Source organism: Anopheles merus, chromosome 2R (genome assembly GCF_017562075.2).
Source record: "Anopheles merus strain MAF chromosome 2R, AmerM5.1, whole genome shotgun sequence".
Classification (NCBI taxonomy): domain Eukaryota; kingdom Metazoa; phylum Arthropoda; class Insecta; order Diptera; family Culicidae; genus Anopheles; species Anopheles merus.
In genome coordinates this window covers 26,290,118-26,306,815 of record NC_054082.1, presented here as the reverse complement: position 1 = coordinate 26,306,815, position 16,698 = coordinate 26,290,118, and the positions used below count along the sequence as shown (strand labels likewise).

The 16,698-nt window shown below is 43.5% G+C and overlaps 1 protein-coding gene and 1 long non-coding RNA gene across 3 annotated transcripts in view; both read left to right on the top strand.

The window, feature by feature from the left end:
- Nucleotides 1–489: 489 nt before the first annotated feature.
- Nucleotides 490–3,468, top strand: LOC121589421. The gene is made up of 3 exons (XR_006004306.1): nucleotides 490–633; nucleotides 1,245–1,482; nucleotides 2,550–3,468. It is a non-coding gene; the product is annotated as an uncharacterized LOC121589421 (long non-coding RNA).
- A 6,890-nt stretch (nucleotides 3,469–10,358) lies between these two features.
- Nucleotides 10,359–16,698, top strand: part of LOC121589399 (synapsin) — a 34,075-nt gene continuing 27,735 nt past the window's right edge. The window contains exons 1-5 of one of the 2 annotated variants that reach the window (XM_041908316.1): nucleotides 10,359–10,443; nucleotides 13,124–13,200; nucleotides 14,763–15,112; nucleotides 15,213–15,583; nucleotides 16,553–16,657. In XM_041908316.1, coding sequence (XP_041764250.1) covers nucleotides 14,860–15,112; nucleotides 15,213–15,583; nucleotides 16,553–16,657 — 729 coding nt within the window. In that variant the 5' untranslated portion in view covers nucleotides 10,359–10,443; nucleotides 13,124–13,200; nucleotides 14,763–14,859. Of the gene's footprint in view, nucleotides 10,444–13,123; nucleotides 13,201–14,747; nucleotides 15,113–15,212; nucleotides 15,584–16,552; nucleotides 16,658–16,698 lie in introns of those variants that run through there. The other variant, XM_041908315.1, reaches the window with a different exon arrangement.

The window sequence follows — 16,698 nt, the reverse complement described above, 5'->3', positions numbered from 1 at the left end:
ATCTACGAATTGAAAATCCCTGTCTGGCTAAAGCCAGTTTATAGCAAATTCCGTTTCGCCGACTGGCATTTATTTTAATTTTATAGCAAAGTCGATTTGAAATCTGTTTGATTTGAAATGAAATCGTTGTTTCGATTTAAATAAATAAAGCCTATTTTTATTACTAGCAATATTATTTTATTAATTTTGTAAAATTACTTTTCTTTTGTAAACATACATTAATATTCATTATTCTATTACTTTTAAACATTTTTGCTGTATTACATGTATGTATTTTTCAAACACGCACGCATTCGAACATTAGTACGAAAATTCCGAAACATGACATCTCAGCCAGCGTAAGTCGAACAGCATTTGCATTTGGGTGTGTTAATATCACACAAACCCCAAACGATTTGCTCTCCACTTCCAGCAATCGATAAACGCCCTTCCAGTGGAGCGTGTACATGCGCACTAGCCTGGTTGCGAGTTTGCTGGATGTCAAAACGCAACCTGTAGGGAAGAAGCTCACCTCATGCTGAGTTCGATTCGTCTCGGAGCATGCTGATTAGAACATCTTCGACACTTCTCGTATAAACACGTAGTGCGTCATCACGCTGCAAACGCTTATCCCCGTTGGTGATTCTCCTGTTTGTAAGTAATCCGCTCGATTTGTGCTAGTAGCATATTAATCGTAAATAGCGTCAGCGATTAGCTGTTACAGTAAATAGACAGGCAACAATACCTTGCAAGTGGTTTCAAGCGTTACAGAGCGTATAGAAGTAAATGCAGAAAGCTTCCACTGTAAAGCTACCGCTCGGCAACGTGCACGTCCTATAAAGCGTCCGCTGGATAGCTTTTCCTCTCCGAAACACATCGCTCTGCCCGACGAATTGTGCTCTCTCCAAGGGTGTCTCAACGGTAGTAGGCGTTGAAAGCGTGTGTATACATTGATAACCGTCTGCAGTGTGGTAGTATTTCCATCGTGCATCGGGTGCTTGTATTGTGTGTATTTTTCAATTTGTGTGAGTGTATGTGTGTGTGGAGCCGACGACTGGTACAAGCGACCGAAATTGTCCCTTTCCTTCACGAAATTGGAAGGATAGCTGTCAGGAGCGTGAATAGGAGATTTTCATTCTCGTACCGTTCAGTGTCGGAGAAAAACGTACCTCACGCGCGTTCGTCGGCTCCGTTCATGAGTGCGCTCAATCTCAACTATCAGTGAAAGTCTGTCCATTCTTTGCTTGTGCGCTTTTCCGTTGCAGGTGTGAAAAATTCGTTCAGTGTGGCACACAGTGTCGCGGTGCAGTGAAAATACGTGCAAATAAAGTTGAGCTAGCGAGCTTGCTAGTTTGGTAATCGATTTAACTCGATTCCAGCATCAGGAAAAAAGCGACGATAAGCGACTGGTTCTTCATCCACCGAGTCGACTTGACGAGGAGCGGCTGAAACGTGAGGAAAGCCCAAGCAAACCCCCCCATTCTATTCCTACCACAAACGCAGGTAAGTGTGTGTATGAGTGTACAAGCATGCGTGAGAGTGTGTGTGTGTATGTACGCGTACATCTCTTCGACCAACAACCCCGACCGACGGACCCATGTGACCCATGTGAAAAGTTCGTTATGTGAAATTAGTGTACCAGCCCCGATGAGTCCCTGCATAGAATTGTATGTTCTATTTATCGGTATTGAAAACTAGAAAAAAGCCCGTTTTCCTTTGTACTTTTGGATTGAGTAAGGAACGACAAAAAACATGCATGAGAAACTACGTGCGTGTGCTACTGGCGTAACAGGAAGTAGCGTAATTTTTCATTCAAATTTCCCATTGAACAGCGTTTCCATTCAGCAAGTAACGCTGCGCTTTCCGGGGGCACGTTCGCTTCAATGAAAGGAGGGGGGGCTTTTGGATGCCCTGTCTCTTTTTTGCGGTCATGTATCCGTCCCGGATCCTGGGCGTCCCGGTTCGCCATCCCTTTTGCGCACATTTAGCTTGAGCAGCAACTTTTCCTGCGGGAGTGACGGGAGCAGAAAACTTTTTTCTCGCATGCCGGAAAAGCTAGCCCGTTGATGACCTGATTTTTTTTCCTTCGGTCGTGCGGTGTGTTTGTCTCGGGCAACAAACAAAACGGGGAGCTGTTTCCTTCCGTTTTCAACTGCTTTTCCCTACCGGGAATGGTTTGAAAGAGAGGGTTCATGCTTTTCCTGGAGGGTGTAACAGTAGAATGAGCTTCACAGTTTCGTAGCTTTCTGCTAAGGGCAATCGAAGATGACCGTAATAACTAAAGCTATCGAGGGAAAATTATCCATTGTAGGGATTCATTATTTATTACATTTATTTCACAACATTGATTATTTTACGGTTTGGGTAAAAGGAAGCTTTCCTTCCCCTGGCATGGGGTTAAACCCACTGGTTGAAACTCTAAACGGCTGTAACGCCTAGCGGGACGCCACTCAAAGTTCTTTGGCGTCCAGAATTCATCCACCCACAACCACAACCCTCATCCTTTTTTTTCTTTTTCGAACGAGAGAGGGATCGCTTTGTACCACTCACTTTCTCTTTCCATCGTACAGCGCAACAAACGCTCCAGTTCTCTCCTGCTAATGAGACCGCATCTCAGTTTCTCTCGGATGTTTGCATTGGATGGGAAAATGGGATTATAGGCTGCCAACGGCGACGTCGATGGAAACGCAGAAAGGTGTTGTAGAAGCGCACCGAATTATTTCTTCCCACAACCCGGAGCTGTACGGTTGGATTTTAATTCGTTCAAAAAACGCCCTACTGGTAGCTAATACAACCATCCCGACAGGGAACGGGAACTTTTACAGAGCAAAAAATAAATAAAATAAAACATCCCAGGCCGTGAAGCACAGCACAGCGCACAAGGGTGCTAACTGGATCAAGTATATATCCTGGCCCCGAGGCAATCCAACACACTCACACCATCAAAGTGTCCCGCCTGTGACAACATGTTCTCGCATCCTCGGCGAATTGGGAAAACGTCCTCACGTGTACGGCAAAATGCCGACACTTACGTAACACCCTCAGTGGGTTGCTGATGGGAGTCGCCGGATGAGGCGGGGTGGGAAAAAGGACGAAGACTCGGATTTCTCTTTTTGTTGCGCTTGAAAAAACAACACCCTTCCCTATCCCGGTTGTGTCTTGTGGCGATCGAACTGCGCTGTACGGTGTAAATGTGTGTAAGCTTTATGATTGAGTTTTCTCTCGGTGTGTACAGAGCAGCTGAAACAGGATCTAGAATATACTGTTGCAATGGTTTTGCAAAAGAATGCAGAAGGAGGAGGGGCGCATGCTTTCATCTGGCGTCGGTGATGGAATGTGCGAATCAAGCAAAAAGTGCTGTAAATCATCGTTAATTTGTGAATATTGGACGTAGTTTTGCGAGGGGATGGATTTGGCTTATCGGTGGATCGTAAATTATGTCGTAAATCTTTGACGAACTTGCTCTCTGGCTTGATGCTGTAGATAAACTGTAGATAAACTTTATCAAATTTCTCCTTTTTCTGTCTTTTTGTGCTTTGCGCATCATTTGGGTGCTGAAGAATCAATTGAGTGTTTTTAGTTCATTGATGTCTCCAAAAAAAGATTTCTTAAACTATTTGATTGAAAGCAAACTGAAGGTAAGACCGTACTTGTTTATTGTCTTTTACAATTTAAACCACTCGGAATGAAGCTGTATTTGCTTATTCAGAGTTTGCTTCCAGTCACGATGGATCCATTTTATCCGTGAAGCTAGGAAGCAATCTGTAGGAATGGGAAGAAGAAAAAAAAACAACACTTCCCTCATATTTGCGTTTCCGAATGAAATATGTCTGGCGGTGAAATACCGCAAATGGAATTTCAAGATCACAAATATTTGTGCTCTAGCGAGCCATTTTCATGGTAACATGCCTAGCCACATCGGTGGAGATGGTATTTTGTTTTTTGGATGTCCCAACAATATATCCTTAAGCTTTTTGTTTCCCCATCATGTCAAGCGGAAACAGGCTAACCATGCCCGTTAACGAAAAGAAGCCCTACAAATGCAATGAATACCTTCAAACACGTCAGCACACTGCTATTGATGCTTGGTAATGATTCATAACACCTCCACACTGTTTAATTACTAAACCAATATTGTTTTTGTGATAAAACATCTATCTGAGCTGTGACAAAAATTATTTATAAGTTGCACGCTGGTAATATGACAGTCTGATAAAGAGTGATTTTCACCATAACCAAAAAAACGACAGCGATGTGGACGTTTCTTGCCTGATTTGTTTGACACTGCCACCTTCTCTAGCATCCCTTTTCTCTTTCATCAATCAGTACAGTTTGATTCATTTGTCATCGTGACAGGATACACATTATGCGGCAACAGAAACCTTCATAACAAATTTATCGCATCGCAACAGTGTTAAACTAAGTGTATGGCGTAATGGAACACGGCGTTTCGTGTCGAGCCTATCATCTTTCGCCCGTACATTGGTCCCGCAGGGAGTAGGAAACAATTATTGCGCTACGTTGAGCTCAATACTTTTCGCCTGCTTAAGCTTTTCCAATTAGCTTGCAAAGAAACGAACAAAACAGACGCTCCTCCGTTCCGTTCGAACGCAAACAATGAGTCAATAGAAAAAGGGGTTTGTGAAAAATAAAATCTGAAATACACACAGCCATACATACACACACACACATGAACCGCAATAAAACGGCAATTTGTGGTTTAGCATTGGAGCGAACCGAAACCCGAAAGAAACCCGCAGCAAACCCGTAGAATCGCTTATTGCTGTCTCGAAACTTGGTCGAAAGAGCTGGCAAACAAACAGAAGAAGAAAAAAACATAAGCCCCAGAGCATATTTTCTGTCTGTCTGCACCATAGAAACGCAGAACACTCTACATACAGAGAAGCATATATACACACACACATGCGCGTTGAAAAAGAAAGGTTACATTCTTGTTGGCGCATTCATTGTTGCGAAAGAGTTTCCCTTGTTTTTGTCTTGCAGCCGGTACGAGCGGGGTCTGCCGTTGGCGTGAAAGCTAATATCAGAATCTCGCAAACAATGCGGCTTTAGTCGGCTCCTGTAAGCCGCAAAGAAATGGTTACTCATCCTCTTTTTCCAGAAGTGTCTACAATAATTTCTGATTTACAGATCGCATTATGCCCTTTGAAAGTCGGTTATCCGTTTTGAGCGGTACAACTGTTCTTTCTATTTGTGTTCGCGTTAACAAACCATTGAGCATAGATTGAAGCAGCCTGAACATTGAGACAGCTTCTTTAACATTCCCTAAATCGATAAAAACAACTACCGGATAAAAGGCAAAAATCAAGAATGATAAATGAATTCCACCGGTCTGTCTGCCTGTCTGTCGCAATGTTGGCCCTTATTGATTCATGGCCCATTATATCAAACATTACAAAACGAAACATTATAACGAACCAGCCTCTTTCGTCCACTCTTTCGTCCCGTGGCGCGCGAAGAGAAGACCGACCCATCAAACGATCGATTTGTTAGCCATCGGCTTCATGACACCAGAACCTGATACGACATTGCGCCAGCTCTCGTTAGCGCCGAATGAATGTACGGTGGCACACACATTCCATGCTGTCTTGACATCAAAAATTTATCAAACCAAAGCGATCTGACAGCAAGCGTTTGTAAGCCAGACTAGTAAGAGGCGCTCGCTGACATGTGCGCGTGAGCATGAGCAGTGAAAAAAATGGCATCCAAAAATATATAAAGGCTCCAGCATACAGGACGTAGAATGTGTTCACACTGTAACATTGGCTCAATTGTACATGGTTGGATGTAGATCCCACGATTTAACAGTGTACCAATGAGACACGTAGAATGTGTGTCGCGTGATGTAATTTTTCTTCTCCATTCCAAAACTTCAAACCGATTGCTAGCGTCCGATTGCTGCTCTTCCCATCGAAGCTCCTGTGGGCGTGTGAATTGTGTCACTTATACCGTCACTCGGGTGGATGGTAGTACCCTTGATGTGTCCCTTTTGCTGCCTGCTTGTGCTGTTGAAAGACGCCAACGGTTGGTTGCTTTCTTGCAACTACACAGACTTTCCGGCGCCTCGCTACATCGTGGGCGCCAGCAGCGGACCCAGTGGTTGCTTTCAGCAAGTGGGGGATGATATTTCAAAGAAACTGTGAACGGGTTGCAGAAAATCGATAAAGAGTTTTCTTTACGCAAAAAGGATCTACTGGAAGTAGTAAAACAATTCATAGGATCACAGGACGGGTACACATCAATCGATTACTCCTTGAGTCACACATAACATCATTTAAGATGTAAAGCTAGTATCTGTTTAACTGTAAGTGGTAGAAGTGATTTATCATTGTTAAACTTCTGCTTAACTAATGAATTAAAAACAACCCAAATCTTACCTGGCAGGCCATCAGTTTTATAAAGGAAAAATAATAAACAATCATGATCCTGATGCCTTTCGGCGCTGGGTTGCGTTCACCTTGTTGATGCTTCGTTTCTTTGATTCACCGCTACCAGCTTCATTCAATCGTTCCACGAAAACGCACCTCTCCACGGCGAAAGGATTCCGTCACCTGTCGTGCAAAACGCGATAAGCCGCTCCGGGGTTGTGATGTTCGCACCATTACACCAGATAACGTAACGCGGCGGCACCTTACCCCGCCAGTCACTCTCAATCACTCTCCCGCATTGATATTACTTTTCTTATTGCGAAAGTTTTCGGTCAAATCCAAAGCAAAGGAGAGCCCCAGCTGCGTGCGTCCAAGCGGTCCCCTGGGAAATAAATGTACGAAATTGAATGGTTTGTTACCGTGTCTCGTTCATCTTTTTTTTTCTCCCGCTAGCCGTTTGTCTCCGAATCGCGCCTTGAGATTTATCTGCCTGAAGCCGCTGGCACTAAAATCTAATTGAAAGTGACTACCGTTCAGAGGGAATGAATGTCAGCGAGGATAGATGTTGCGAACGGGAGCTACGATTTCAGACTCGGCGAACAAACTTTGTTGGAAGCTATTTGCCTGCGTGGAGTAGCTATACCTGTAGCGCTTTGCTAGGTTAAATCCTAGAGCAAAGTTAGGAAGATCTGGGAAATTTTGGCTTGAAAATGATGACTTTTAAAGAGCTCCATCAAGTGGTTCGCTTTCCGAAAGGCCTTATGATATAGCCATAACCTTGTTTTGTAATGGTATTTCTTCAAAACACAGCTAAATACAGCTGTTCAATAAATAGGCAGTTAGCTTTAGCTTTTAGTCTTCATTTTCTCGAACAGTTATTAAATGAAAAGTACCAAGAGCGATAACCAGCTTTACGAGTTCTTGTCCGTTAATGTTGAGCCAATAAATATTGTAGCATTTCCATCCGGTATCTATTCATGATGTGTGAAGCATCTCCCATACTTAGCGAGCTTTCTGAGAAGGATGAACATTTTAATCGATTTTCAAATATTTATGGTCTTAATGAAGTGAGCAATTGCAAATCAATGTTAATCCGTGAAAATCATCTGACAGTGATGGAGAAACTAAATGATATTGATTTATCTTATACTATACTGTGCTTTTATCGCTTTTTTACCGACAAAACCGGTAACTTACTCATAAAAAGGATATTGTTTGTATTGTAATTTAAACATGGAAACAAACATTTTGTAAGTAAGTAGTATCATAGAATACTGTGCTAGAATGATAGTGATTAGAATGATAGTGCCCTAAACCGTAGTCGAACTGGATATGGCTCTAGAGACCCCCACAACTCCATGATTCGGGTGTTTAATAAAGTTCGTCATATGTTTGATTTTGGAACCTCAGTGCAATCCTTTAAAACCCGCTTTTGAAACGAGTTGTTAAGTTGATGTTTCTACTTATTTTACACTAATATTAGACTTAAGAGCATTCACACGGATCTCTGTTATCCAATGAACGAGAAATAAACAATTAACAATTATGATTCCATTATTCTTTCCGGCAAAAATCTCTACAATACAAATAAAAGATGTTACAATACTTCCCAGCAGTTGATATTGTGTGCAATAGAACGTTTCTATCGGTTGGACGCAAAAACAGTCGGCACCATTAAACACGAGACTTCATTATACATGCATAAACACAGTCCACACATTTCTGTTTTATCCTTTTTTAACACTGCTTGTTCGACCTGGTTGTTAACGGAACCCGCAAACAGGGAATTAAATAGAATCACTCACTGTCCCGCTGTGTCCTAGATTGACTCACTAGGGCGTGCATCATCCTTTGCCGCACGATATCGGTTGGCTCACAGTAGGAAACCGTGCTGACCCTTTGCAGCGGCTAGTAAGCACGTAGCAGCCCATCTTTCCTTACGTACTAGCACAGTGTGAATACAGAATTGGAGGCTTGATTTTTCTTCACGAATGAATCCGAATTCGAAATTGGAATTGAATTATCCCCTGGGCTATTGGCGTATTACAGCGCTGATGGATTACCTTTCACAGCGCTGTTCTACAGAATTGAGGACACCGTAAATGCGTTTCCCTTGTTCATTAGTAAGCGTTTCTGTTCCGTCGGGCGTGGGGTGGAAAAAGACACTGCGGGGATCTACAATACTTTAACAACTTTAACATAAAGGATACTGGCTGTCTTTCTGCTTTACAGCGTTCGACAACCGCTTTAAAGTATACCCTCTAGGGTTTTTCAAGAAACGTCCTTCACGTTGAGACGGCTACACTTATCCATGCCATCTCAAGATGTTCCGTTTAAAACATATGCACCTTAAGTACGTCTTAGGATGTGCATCTTTTCAACGTAGCCTTACACTTTTCAAAGCAGCTCACAGTTTATTTTCTGTTTCTTTTTGAACCGTATTACATCTAAAGCAATAAACCTGCTCTAAATCAGATAAACGTTTACAACCTATTTCTAGCTGTTCGCTTTTCCAGCACCACATAAAACAGACGTTGATGAGATGCTTTCTTTACAATTTAATAAACCAGTATTTCAGCGTCTGTTTGCAAAGTCGGAACAAAGCACAAACAATCCTGCGTCCGGTTCAGTGCCGTTGATTGTGCCACTGCTCAATCAATCCTATTTTAATCAATCTAGAAACGCCTGTGCTAAAATTTCGCTCACCCAAAGGCACAGGTCAGTAGTGCCGGCATTGAAAATGTGCAAATGGAAAGAACCTTCCCCGAGTCGATGAACACATTTCCGATGACAACCGGGCACAACATCCGGGCGTCGCTTCATCGTAAATCCGGGACAAGGCTTGCGCCAAAGACTCGCTAACCCCCTCCACCCCGGAGGCACTTTGGAGCAAACTCTGAAGCTAATGAATTTTTCATTGCCTCCTCACACGTGGGCTCCCGATCAGGACTGGGTGCACGGGGTATTGCCGGTTGCCGGTTGTTTCAATGTTTGCAGCTACATTAGAAGCTTTGGGAGACGGTGGAAAAAAGGAAAAACGCCGAGAGCTCGAAACGGAAATGAAAAACTCGTAGTGACAAAGAAAACAAAACACACCAAAAACATAAACATGAAGAAGAAATATCTTAAGGGCATGAGGAATGTATGTGTGTGTGTGTGTTTGCTGAGAGGAAACAAGATAATAGAGCATTTTTCGCAAGTTAAGATTTAAGGAACGGTTTACCTTTTCTTTCACGGTTCGTTGATGAAAGCTAAAAATGTAAAAGACACTTAGTTTTTTTTTATAGAAAAAGAAAAATAATTGATCCTTCTTTAAGACGTTTGATGCTTCTTTTTTTAAAGGACTTTTTTTCTCTGTTTATCTTACAGTTCAGATTTCCCCAAGAGCGAGTATCTTCACCACCGTCATCTTTTCCAGAAAGAGTGAATAACTTGCACTACACTAAAGGTAGCTTATATACAGCAAGGTATGTATTTCAACATAATTACCTTATTTCTATGAAACCGCTCACCTATTCATCCATAACAACACGTACTACACGTGCATTATTTGTAACAAAACCTTTGTCTCTTGGATTTATTCGTGAATTTTCACAACCCATTTCCTACCCCTTTCATCTTCCTCGATTGCGGTACGTTTGCGGCTAATACTTTAGCTACCAATCATCAAACCTCCGCCCCAGCCTTTATAACTGCATCTCAGTAGAGACTCCATCGTCATCGTTATCACCATCATCATCGGCCGTAGCCGTTAGAGTGCTACTCGGTGCTTAGAAAACTATCAAACCACCAACGACAAAGCGACCAAGCACGACATTCTTCATCTGCCATCTTCAGCAGCTAGTCGGGTAGCGTCCAAGTAACAGCTCGTGCGTTACTAGCAACATACGAGCGGTCGTTCTCTCGCCGCCACTCTACAACACCAAACGAAAATCAAACAAACAACCCACGCCGGAAGTCTCGACTAAGCCGCCACTCGGGTGCGTAGCGTAGTTGTCTTCACTTTCGTTCCGTTCCGTTCAATATTAGCGCCATATCTGACGCTGGGTGCGGGCGAATCTGCGCCCCGCCAAAGGTAATAATTGTTTTCCATCGTACATCGTATCAACTTTGCATCTTCATCCACAAACACACGAACACACAGACTGGCTCTCATTTTTCTCATGCTTGGTTTACGCTGGCCTCCCAAGTACACTCCCATCCTATCATCCGGCTTACTGTTGCGTGCTTGGTGCTCGGGATGGGTAAAATTCATATGCAAGCCATTACTTTGATGCTTTCGATGTGTACAAACTATCCCTGCAGCTTAATAGAAACCAGTTTCCGGTTCGTCCGGTGCATGATCATCAGTCGTTGGATGTATTGCCGGGTGGCCACAAGCGGCTAACTAGTGCAACTTTGTTGAGTAACATCATCGACACCCATGAAGTACCGGGCTTCTCCATTGGGCTGTGAATGGAGCTTTTCCTGTTTCGCCTCTTTATTTTATCTTTTTCCGAGCGCTGCCAGTTTTCTATAATTAGTCAAATGATGTTCTATGATATCATGTTTCATTCTCGCAATTATTATGTATCACATCAATCCACAATAATCATCATCATCATCACATGAAAGACTCCATTCATCCTAGCTTTTAACATTCATATCCTCCTTTTTTGAGCAAAACTTGTGCTAGCTTTAACAACAGGAATCACACCGTCCGTTTGCGTGCTTTATTTCCGTTTCTAGCGAAACGGGGTTTAGTTTCCGGGCGAACGAAATGGAGCATCATCACAACTGCTTCATCCTTAATGTTGCTCCTTGCTTGCGAAAGTTTATGTTTTTTTTTCGGGCAAACTGCCAACCGAGCTGGTAAAACCACCGTAAACTACCCACACACTTAACCAACCATAAACACACACACACGCGCGCGCTCGCATATACGGCACGCATGCATGCTCGCAAATACTTGTGATGATTCAATAATGAAACCTCTAACTTTCTGGCAGCGGCGATACGGTAAAGTTTTGTTCGTGCATTTTTCGTTCGCTCGTTCGCCTCAAATCAAGCAGCAGACGGGCACGATTGAATGTCATGAAGCACCGAAGTGCGGTATGAATCAGTGTGCAAAAGGTTTCCACTCTCGATGCCCATTTCACATGCGAATGGATTGCGCTTGTTTGGGGAGGGTAGAGAAACTTTTTAGCACATTTTGTTAGTGCTAGAAAAACTCGGGCCGTATTTTTGTTTCCCTCTGTAAACTCGTATCTATATCATTGTGGGGATAGTTTTGCTTCCAATTGGTTTCTCGATTTCTCGAAACGACTTACGAAAACGACGAGACGAATAATAAGATGATGGTTTGTTCTTGATAAATGACTTTTCAAAAGCAAGGGATTGATGGTCCAATTGTAAAGGTACACTGACACAGTATTTTGGCAGGGACACGTAAAAAGATGGCATTACCAACGTAGGTCATTTATCTCCGTGCCTTCGTGTACATTAAATATCCATAAATAGCTGACCATAAATAATATAAATATGTTGTCGGATATATAACGCTTTTTGCTCTTACTCTTTATTTTAGTGTCCAATTTTCCAATAAATGTTTAATTTAATTTATCTCTGTTAGACATTCCTCTGTTTGCAATAATGTTTACGTCATGTTGTTATACTTATTCACACATCGTTTATTCATGAGCGCTCACAAAGCCTACAGTTACAGTTCATTGTTCTTGTGTCCTTTATGTTAATAATACGAGCAAACGGTGTTATGTTTGCTGTAAGACTTAATTCTTTTTATTCTTCTTTTGGCCCAACACAACCGTTGTGGGTCGAGGTCTGTCTGCCTGTGCCACTTGTGGAGTTAGCTTTCAGTGACTAATTGATTTCCCCCCATACCAGGATAGTCAGTCCTACGTATGGCGGCACGGTCCATTTGGGGCTTGAACCCATGGACCCATGGTTGTTAAGTCGTACGAGTTGACGACTGTATCACGAGACCAGCTTCCTATAAGACTTGATTATATTCCGTTTTGTATTTTGCAATATAGTCTCACAATTACAAATATTTTCGACGGAATTCCAAATATTTTGTAAATGATTTTCACGCCATAATAGTTAGCGCAAACAAAATTAAAGCTAAACAGCGCAGCTACTCGCTTGTAATGAACAATTTAAAAGTTACCTTTTATGGAAATCTTGCATCAACCTTTTGCTTTTATCAGAGGACAAGAATCTTTTTCAACCTTTGAATTTTCCCTTCTTGGCGCAGCTCTCTCTCTCTCGATCATTCTTTTAGCTTCTTGTGTAGTATAATTTCCACAGCCACATTATGCACTCTGTTCCTGTCGCCTGCAAAAGCTTACATTAAAACTTCATCCTGTGCACTCAGCACACTCTTTGAACATGCTCCGACATTTAACCAAGCACCGCAGAAAAATGCATTAAACTTTGCCCTTTCCAAACCCCCGATGGCAGCACGCTAGCAAAGTTAGCTCGCCTCTACTGCGTATAACCGTTCCTGGTGTATGTTATGTTCTAGCCTCACGGGTTGGCTTTTTCGCGACTAAAGCACAGCAAGCACTCTGCTCTGAATAGCAACAAATCTGCCCAGCTACCTTTAGCAACTTCCTTGCACTTTACTCACCTGTTTCATCAACGTACCATTCATTTTAATCCTTCTCTCACGCCGCTGCATCAATATATTCTAACCTCTGTTTCTTTATGTTTCATTCTTCGGATCCTCTCCCACCGTTGTTCATTGTTCATTGCAGGATCCACAAGCCGGCACACTGTCTTTCGCAAGTTTCAAGAGTAGCTTCACCAGCAATGTTAATTTCCTGAAGCGCCGGTAAGTAGCGTCGCGGTTGCGGCCACCTGTACCAGTACCACTCGATTCGCTGCTTTTCCCCGTAGCTCATGCCAGTTCACTCTTATCCATCTACATCTTCCCGAATCCCCCCTTTTCCGTTTCATCGTTTTCATCAAGCTTAGTCTCTCTTGGAACATATGATTCAAAACGCCTTTCGAACCATATATTCCCTTTCCGTCACTCATCCCAAATTGCATTGCATCGAAATTATGTTGGCTCTCATTTAGATCCTCTCATGCAGTCACGATCATATGGCATTAGAATGCGATTTACGTTGGTACTGATTTCACCGGCGAATCGTCGTTTGTCCAGTTGTTGCTTCCGGACATTGGCCAATTAGATTAGTTTTGGAAAGAATAAAAAAAATGTTGCACTATACTCTGGACAAGCTACGTACGGTTTTCATTTCTTGGTTGCAGTACAAAAAAACACACATTATACCCCTTCCCGAAATCATGCTTTAAAGACATTCGTCTTAATTACACTATGCCTTCCTTTGACACGATCTTTCACTTGTCAAATTAAACAGTTTGAAAAAAGTACACGCACAAACTACTTAACACATACCACTACACGTGCCTCACCAAGCGACGTGGAATGATAGATACACCAAGCGCACACATAACGCCATGTCTAGCGACTAGCAGGGCAGCACTACTCTACACCCACTCACACTAATGGAAATGGAGTGATCGATGAAGTAGCACAAATCAGGGGAAATTCATTTGCTCCCCGATTTTCCCCCAGTGGGAGATTGACACCCCAGATTGTGTGTGCGTGTGTGTGTGTTGTACTAATGTTGTAATCCTGTTCTTTCTCTCCCTCTCTTTTTCATTCTTTCTCTTTATCTCTCTCTCTCTCTTCTCTTCTCTGCTTTGATGTGTTGTTATCTTGTTTTTTTCTTCTTTTCTTCTCACACACACCTGTCCCCGTGCTCGCCAAAATGTCAAAATGTGAAACGCACCAAACAAACCACACCCGACGGTATGCTTGTGTCCAAACTGTATATTTTGTGCAAACATGTTTAAACTTGATTCTACCGTTTGTTATCTTTATGCCATGACATCTCTCTCTCTCTCTCTCTTTCTCAAACTTTTGCTATGTCTCTTTCCATTTTGCTGTTTCGACTACACATTCTCGATGCTAATGTTCTCAACTGTACATGTCCCTTTCACCTGATATCCATTTCCCGTTCGATTGTTTCGTTTTTATACTTTATTTGTTTAATGTCTTTGGGTTTCCTGTTGTTCTCGTGGACGTATTTGGCTGAACAATGTTCTACTTTTTGTATTAAATTCATGCCTTTTGATATCTTTTTATACAAATATTTATCTTGTTTCTTGTTGACGGGAAACAAACAATCAATCTCTTTTCATCCTGTTCCTTCCGCATCCTATTTGCACCGTTTGCCACTGTCTACGTTGTGTGTTCCTTCTCTCTCTCTCTCTTTCTCTCTTGTCTTTCTTTGTTTTTTTTCTGTCTCATTGGTTTTGCCTCCTGCATGATCTGTCGCTGTGCTGATTTAGTGATTTCATTGGCAGATTCAGCTCGGGAGACCTGTCTTCCGAGTGCGAGGATGTCGATCCGAAAGACCTGCCGCCCGCAGCTCGCCCACAGCCCCCGCTTCAGCAGCAACCGATGCCGGGCGGTCCGCCCAACATTCCGCCCCCGCCGGCCCCCGGTACGGCCGGGTCCGTGTCGCCGGGCGGGCCGGTACCGCCCGGTTCCGCACCGCCCACCGGTGGCCCGGAGCTGTCGCTAAGCTTTGGCAAGGGGCCGGCCCAGCGCGGTACCAGCGCCCCCTCCAGCCCGGCCAAGTCGCGCGAAAGCTTGCTGCAGCGCGTGCAGAGCTTGACCGGAGCGGCCCGGGACCAGGGTGCCTCCATCATTGGTAAGCTACCGCCGCTATGACGCTTTTCTGCCTGCCCTGCCTGCACTGCCCGGCCACATTTAAAGGTTCGCTTTTCTGGTGCACCGTTTCCTACACGCAGGTGCGGCCGTGTCCACTGCCAGCCGGGTGCAGCCGTTCAATCGGGACAAGTGCTTCACGCTGCTGGTCGTGGACGATCAGAACACGGACTGGTCGAAGTACTTCCGCGGCAAGCGGCTGCACAGCGACTACGACATTCGCGTCGAGCAGGCCGAGTTCCGCGAGATCATGCTGACGGCCAGTGCCGACTCGGGACCGATGGTGGGCTGCAACCGGGCCGGTTCGAAGCAGGCGAAGCCGTTCCGCCCGGACTTTATCCTGGTGCGCCAGCCACCGCGCGACGGCTCGAAGGACTATCGTTCGACGCTGCTCGGGTTGAAGTATGGCGGTGTGCCGAGCATTAACTCGCTGCACTCTCTGTACCAGTTCCAGGTGAGTCATTTGGTATGCTTTTCACTAGCACTGGTGTGTGATATAGTGAACAGTTGTCCTTAAGCTTTCTTATCCTCGTGCCGTTATTATCTGCTTGTGGGAAAATTTGTTAATTTGAGGTTTTTTTTTCTTCAAAGGGCAGTTTGAAGACTTTGTTTTGTAAAATTATAATTAATTTTATGTCACTAACATCTAGATGCCTCCAATAAATTATCCTTTATAAGATTTATGTCACATTAGGAGTGGATATACGATTTGTATTTTATTTCTTTGATTTTGTAATTTAATTTTTAGATGAATATTTTATTCTATTCGTTGGTGGGCATCCTTTCTTTGTATATTTTGTATAAACAGATGTTTTTTGAATCGGTTTTGTTAGTTCATTTTCTGTTGGTGATATCTTTTGGCATCATCACATCAATACGATTCAAAAACAGGTGCCATCGTTGCACTTTAAAATCATAAAGCTTTTAAATAACGATCAACATTACGTTTGATATGGATCTCTAGCTAAACACGCAATGCTTTGCATTTCCCTTCGCCATTTTCCCTGCACTGTCCCTATTTGCTTCTAGTCGCACATCCACACACACACTACACAAACACGCAAAGGACAAAATCACGCCTAGTTTAAAATTCTAAAGCAACCGAACAATTGTCCAAGTGCTATACAACGATTGGCTTTTGCTTGGTAGCCTCAGGCTTTTAAATAACCTTCAGCACCAATTTCCCGATTGCTTTGCGACGTCAGCACCACTCCTGCCTGGAAAGAAAAACATCCTGACCTCCAGTCCACTGCTTCCCATTCCAATGCTACCCCAACTGGGCTGACTGTGTGTTGTGCTTCTTTATGTATGTTTGCTGGAAACAACGGTGGCTTGTCAAACGTTGCCTACTGCATATCGCAAGATTGTTTGTAATACCGTGACTTAATTCGCTTTCGTTTTCAATCTTCCTACGCCCCGGCAGGACAAACCGTGGGTGTTTGCGCATCTGCTGCAGCTGCAGCGTCGTCTCGGTCGCGATGCATTCCCGCTGGTTGAGCAGACGTTCTTCCCGAACCCGAAGGACATGGTAAGTGCAGGCGAACGCGCAGGCGAACAATAGAACAAAAA